The 6,904-nt window shown below is 52.7% G+C and overlaps 1 protein-coding gene across 1 annotated transcript; it reads left to right on the plus strand.

Annotated features, from left to right (window-relative positions):
* The first annotated feature begins 3,089 nt into the window (after positions 1–3,089).
* Positions 3,090–4,817, plus strand: LOC127308096 (WRKY transcription factor WRKY71). Its single transcript, XM_051338866.2, has 2 exons — positions 3,090–3,444; positions 3,575–4,817. Exons 1-2 carry the CDS (start codon positions 3,274–3,276, stop codon positions 4,475–4,477), a joined length of 1,074 nt encoding a protein of 357 aa, XP_051194826.1. The 5' UTR covers positions 3,090–3,273; the 3' UTR covers positions 4,478–4,817.
* The last annotated feature ends 2,087 nt before the right edge of the window (positions 4,818–6,904 follow it).

Here is a 6,904-nt window from a genome sequence, read left to right on the forward strand (position 1 = left end):
CGTTGCCCCCGTCGTCGACCTCGAGTCCTCGGACGACGAATGGTACAAGCCATCCCCGGGGTGGGGAGACGCCGGCCAGGGCAGCAGCCGCCAGGCCGCGCCGCCGAAGGTGCCGAAGGTCGAGGACGACGGCTCCGACGACGGCGGCGACGACTACACGGTGTTCTACCGCCGTTTGGGCATGTAGAGCGCCGTGTTTTAAAATTAGCATTTGAATTCCCCTAGCCGAATTCGAAATATAGTCGAATTCGGTCTCTATGTATTAACTCCGCCCGTTTTAGTCTAAATATCATTAAATTTAGTCTATATTTGCCCGAATTTAGCCGAAGTTTATCAAGTTTCCGTTTTTCAAACTCGTATCGTCGTCTTCGCCTGGGCACGCGGCTGGGAAACTACTCCTCCCCACGCCAAATCTTCCTCCAATCCGGACGAAAATTTCGCCGGATTTGGGCGTGGGGAGCGCCAACGAGTGGGGATGCTCTGACATTGACTCGTGTGGCGAGGTCTTCTTCCGGAAAGGCAGGCACGTTTGGTCAGATTTTTGGCAGCGGGGCAGCGAACCAATGCAAAAGAAAATAGCTCGGCAGAAAAGAAAAAAAAAAGCAAAGCAGCTAGAATCGCATAAAATAAAAGTAGGAGCTCGCCAAAAAAGAAAACAAAATTACTCCGGAGCACAAAGGGAAGAGTCTTGGAGCACCCAAAAGCTTTTTTATTAAAAGTACCTAGAATCACAGGAAGAAAAAACTTTTATTTTTCAAGCAAGAGAAGAGTCTTGAAGCACCCAAGAGCTTTTTATTAGAAAAGTGTATAAAAGATATATTGATAATCATCCGTATTAGTACAAAGAAAACAACACGTAATACAATAAATATATAAATTGGTCTTTAGACCACCTAGGAACGATTACAAACACTAGCATGAGTCGAAGGTGCACCGTCGTCCTCGTCCCTCCAACACCATGCAGTTAGAGAAAGGTTGTCGTAGACAAAAAGGACCGACGTACCAGAGCAACAACCATCGTCAAAGATGATATCCATAGATCCTAAGAGCCAGACATGAAACAACACCAACGAACACGGAGAACGACTAGATCCGAGGAGATTCGTGGAACACATAACTAGACGCACCACTGAAGTTAGGATATGGCGGGAAGGAGCTTATTCAGAAGAAGACATTATAAAAATCCTAAACAAAGAGCAAGAACTCTCTCGCCCGCCAGGTCTCAAAGGCCTCAAGATCACCGAAGAGTGAGCGTACCGTCGACGACGTCAACAAGGGTCCTCTCCACCAGGATTGAGCCACCATCGCCGGCCGTGTTGACACCGTTGAGGACGCGCCACTTGGCGGCAATAAGACATAGGTTCATACGAGTAGCTTCGAGAGTGGCCTTGGCGCCGGAGGTTGTTTAAAATGCCATTTAGGCGTCTCAAAGGTCAGCCCTATCGGCCAAAGAATGTGGAGGCAATCATGGCCATCGCGCGATCCGCTCGACGATGCAGCAGGCACCACCATAGAGATGTAGAAACCAACACATGGCTTCGCCTCCTCCCCTCGCGTCCACTGCCGACTAGAAGAAACACCACATAGAACACGCGCACCTCGAGGTGACTAGAAGCCACAACTTTATTGAAGGAAGTGGTATCCATTCCTTCCATGCCCTAGCTTGACCAAGACCCGGAGCCACTCCAACCACCGGGCATAAAGCCCACTACCGGCAGGGTGTCCTACACCCTACATCTACACTGTACAACCCGCTCCAGCCTCCCATGTTTGGATAAAGTGGTGTCACATGTGTGTGGGAGGAGGGGGGGGGGGGGGGGGGATGCAGACGGGAAAGAGCGCTCGACACTCCAAGAAGTGGGAGAAGAAGATAGATGGTTGAGGGGGAATGAACCCCCCACGAAAAAATAGGGTTTGGGATAGGAAAATCATAGGAACATGAAAAACATATGATTATTATGTCATAACTAGTTGAATCCTATAGAATGATGAACTCGCTTTGATCTTATGTTTATTTTCTATAGGATTTGCAATACAAAAAATTTATAGGATTATTTCCTATAAAACATGTTCCTATGAATCAAATAACTAGTGTAGCAAAAATCCCATAGGATCAAAATCCTATAAATCAAAGAGCCCGAAAAGATAGAAGTTTCTTTTAAACAGAATGGGAAAGAATTGATGCCAGTCTACTACTGCTGCTTGAACTAATTGAAGTGGATAAAGAAATGGTTAGCCAGCCACAAACCTAATCGAGCTGCTAAAGTAATCCTAACAAGGCTCCAAAAGAGTGGAGTCAAGCAATCTTTCGTGTCCCCCTGTTTCTCTCATCAGCCTAATCGCAATCAAGCTGAACCCTTTTCCTCCCCGTGCATCTTGCAGGCATGTGGCTATTGTATTTTCCTTGACCCGATCACCAGTTTAATCATCCCCCGACCCGGCGAAGACACAGCCAGCCGACATCCACCGCTCCCCGTCTCCCACCCACCCGTTGAAAAGATCCCCAAGCAGATCGCTAAGGGCATCCACAATGTTGCTATTGCTAAATCTGACACAATGGTGAATTTGGCTTCGGTGTGAAATATAGCAACAGCTCCACAATGTAGTGGTTCCAAATATTTATAACGTGGGTCCCACCATCAAGCTAAAACAACACATAAAGCCAATATGGAACTACCCTCACAATGTAGGGAACTAGTTCCAAATGCCAAAAGTGAAATTTGGCATCGGAGCACCTACTTGCTCCGGTTCCCTGTTTTTCTGGTTTTGGAACTACCTCTACAATGTATGGAACTAGTTCCAAAAGCCAAAAATCAAATATAGAACCACTTTTGGCTACACATTGTGGATGCTGAGGAAACGTCGCCGTGAAGTCGTCAGCGATCACCATCTTTCTCTCTCGCGCGCGTGCACGCACCCTCCGCTCTCCTTCCTTCCTCCCGCATGCTCCAATTCCACAAGCCCCCGTTTGTTTATTCCACCGTGACCAAGAAACAAGACGACGAGCGTGTGAGTTGCGATGTGATCCGGCCCCCACTCATCGTCTTCATCCTTTTCTCCCCCTGCGACCTCGAGACCTTCCTAGCGAGCGACTCCACTAGTACCACATGTTCACGTGCATCTCTATATAACGACTCCTCCCCGAGCCATTCTCCTCTCACTTGAAAATACTTCTGTCCTCTCCTCTCCTCTTCTCTAGACTTCAGATTGACCAGAAGAACAGCTACTGATACACCGAGCTAGGCGTTTCTTGCTCAGCCAACAGCGTAAACGATGGATCCATGGATCAGCAGCCAGCCTTCCCTCAGCCTCGACCTGCACGTCGGCCTGCCTCCCATGGGCCACCACCACCACCACTACCAGGCGGCGGCGCCCATGGTCGCGCTCGCCAAGCCCAAGCTCCTCGTCGAGGAGAGCTTCCTGCCGCCCAAGAAGGACCCTGAGGTACGCACGGCACAGACACCCATACATCCATACAGCACAGAACGCGCGCGGCAGCAAGAATATTGTTCTGCCTGGTGTTCCAGATTAATACGAGCTAGTAGCGCTGAACACTCGTGCTCTCTGTTTCCAGGTCGCGGTGCTCGAGTCTGAGCTGCAGCGGGTGAGCGAGGAGAACCGGCGGCTGGGCGAGATGCTCCGGGAGGTGGCCGCCAAGTACGAGGCCCTGCACGCCCAGTTCGCCGACCTGGCCACCGCCCAGGCCAACGCCAACACCAACACCAACGGCGGCAGCAACAACACAAACCACCCGTCCTCCGCGTCGGAGGGCGGCTCCGTGTCCCCTTCCAGGAAGCGCAAGAGCGAGGACAGCCTCGTCGGCGGCACGCCCTCGCCGCCGTCGCACGCGCACGCGCACCAGCACCACCACCACGGCTTCGCCGCGGCGGACCAGGCGGAGTGCACGTCCGGCGAGCCGTGCAAGCGCGTCCGGGAGGAGTGCAAGCCGGTGGTGTCCAAGAGCTACGTGCACGCCGACCCCGCCGACCTCAGCCTGGCCGTCAAGGACGGCTACCAGTGGCGCAAGTACGGCCAGAAGGTCACCAAGGACAACCCCTGCCCCCGCGCCTACTTCCGCTGCTCCTTCGCCCCCGGCTGCCCCGTCAAGAAGAAGGTGCAGCGGAGCGCCGAGGACAAGGCCATCCTCGTCGCCACCTACGAGGGCGAGCACAACCACACCGCGCCGCCGCCCGCGCAGCAGCAGCAGCACCATGACGCTGCCAAGAACGCCGCCGCCGCGAAGCCGCCCCAGGCGCCGGCGCCGCTGCACCACCCGCAGCCTCAGCAGCAGGAGCACCCGAAACAGGAAGCGGCGGCGCTCAGCGGCGAGACGGCGGCGGCGTCGGAGCTGATGCGGAGGAACCTGGCGGAGCAGATGGCCATGACGCTCACCAGGGACCCCAGCTTCAAGGCGGCGCTCGTCTCCGCGCTCTCCGGCCGGATCCTCGAGCTCTCGCCGGCCAGGGACGTCAACTAATCCGCCACGCTATTCAGTCCTTCGTTCGGCGTCACACATTTCGGAAGACATTTCTTTGGGCATTGCTAGCTGCCTGCCTCCTCGTCTGCCCCTCCCGGAGTTCTTGCAGAAAAAGAGCAAGAATTGCAGGACTCTTGACCGTGACCGATGAGGAAGATGCGATCGATTGCAGCAAGCTGGGCACCGGTCGACGCGGCATGCAAGGGGAGGGTGATGATGAAACCGTTGCCGTACGGGCAGAAACATGAGAATCTGTACAATTTTTATTTTTTATTAGTAGGGAAATGTTTGGTTCTTAGCATGAACTCGGTTCAATGGGAAAAAGCATCAAATGACGCTACGATCAATTGCTCCATCGAGAATGCGCTCCATTCTTGAATTCAGTCCACGACTTCAGGACGCCATACGTACACGGTACACCCTCTAGTTTAGAGAAAACTAAATCTCCAACAGGCTCGACGCATTTCGAACCTGAGAAGTGTCAGTTCATTTTTTTTCGAGAAACACAGCACATACACGCGCATACATCCCCATGAACGCACACCCAACCCCTATGATTACCTTCGAAAGACTGAACTGGCGGGGATCTTGAAATTGCCGAAGTCACCACTGTTGGCTCCAACTGAATGAATACTACGCCTTAAAATCGACCTTTTATCCATTTAGAGCATCTCCTGGCACGTGCTCAAACCATCTTTCAGAGGGATTTGGGCCCGCCGACAAAAAAACGCCTAAAGCCATTTTTTGTCTGACCCGGCTCGATACTGTGTTCGGTGCTCCGATCCCGTTCCCGCTACACATGAGATGCTGGACACACCGAAAAGCGAGTAGTGGCGGACCGACGCGTCAGCGGCACATTAAATTTTAACCTAACCGTCGCCTACCTCGTGACGGAAGTTATGGCGCGCCACGACGGTGCAGTTCCCGCAGAGGCGCAATGGCAGAGTTATCGTCGCGCCTAGCTCTGCATGCCGGCGTTAATGAGCGTCACCGCTCCTCCGCCTCCCTACGGCCTATAAAAAGGGCCGCATCTCATCGTCCCTCTCACACACAAATCCTAGCGCCTCTCTCCCCAACCCTAGCCGTCACCATCTCAAGAATCGACGCCATGTCTGGTAGAGGCGGAGGCCGAGCTCGCGGCCGTGGTCGTGGCCGCGGCAGAGCTGCACGCTCACAATCACCTACGACGCCGTCGTCTTTATCGTCGGACATGCAAGAGGAGGAGGGGCCTGTGCTATTCGAGTTCGTCGCCCTCAAGGGCGACCCACACACCATCCAGAGGCTGCCGGACACCTTCGACGACTTCATCACCGGCGTCGGGTGCCCGGGAACGCTGCATCTGCGGGAGGCTACCTGCGGCTGCTGACGGTGGATCGTGGACGTGATATATGACGTGCAGCAAGATGTACCTCCACATTGTCTGGGAGAAGTTCGCGCGCTACCACCACCTCGAAGCCGGCTTCGTGCTCGTCTTCTCCTACTTTGGCGAGAGGGACATGAGCGTCAAGGTGTTCGACGAGACGCGTTTCCGCCGACACTACCACGACAACAACGCCGGGGAGGACGACAACTGATGAGTGTTGTTTCGTCGCAGCGAAAATATGCACGAAGGTTTCTGGTTGTTCTTCCTCGGAAGAACCAACAGGGGCATGGTCAACAGCTGGATTTTCCAGTTTGGGTGACTAGGTGTGCCCTCGAGTGTTCTTTGTTGGCAGCGAACACAAGAAACTTTTGATGCTCGGCCTAGTTAGGTTTAGTTATTTTGCAATGTTTTATATTTGTGTCAACCATGGTTCAAACTATGTATTAGTTTGTGGAAAATCATGTTCCAAACTATGTCTTCGTGTAAACCACGTTCCCAATTATGTATTAGTTTGTGGAATGTTTCTTCTCTTTATTGAAATAAAAATGCAAAAAAACAAAAAGCGAGTATATTAATGTTTGGGGGCGGCGTTTGGGGGACGCGGCTGGGGAGTGAGGTCCCACAAACGCGGCACAAACGAAACACGTCCCCCAAACGATCAATTCGGCGTCGTTTGGGGGACGGTTGGGGGGACGCAACTGGAGATGCTCTTATATCAATGTAAAAACAAATTGAATTATTTTTATTGATAGGTACCGGGAATTTACATAGATTAAAGAAGAGAAAAAACATTGAAAAATAACAGGACGAAACCTAGACCTATTTTACTGGTCGTCTTGCGAAGTCCACGATCTTCGGCATCGTCCATAAAAAGCTGGTCCCGACGCTGACAGTCAACGAGGAGAAGGGCCGACCGATGCTGCCAATGACTGTTCCGTCCAAGTATAGTTGGGCGCCTAGGACGACAGTGCATATGTCATCGATGGAGGCGGGGGTAGGTCTAGGTTGTCGCGGGCCATGGGTCCCATGTGCGAGGTATCCATAGCCATCTTTAGGGCCTCCTC

This window comes from Lolium perenne, chromosome 6 (genome assembly GCF_019359855.2).
Source record: "Lolium perenne isolate Kyuss_39 chromosome 6, Kyuss_2.0, whole genome shotgun sequence".
NCBI classification, from domain to species: domain Eukaryota; kingdom Viridiplantae; phylum Streptophyta; class Magnoliopsida; order Poales; family Poaceae; genus Lolium; species Lolium perenne.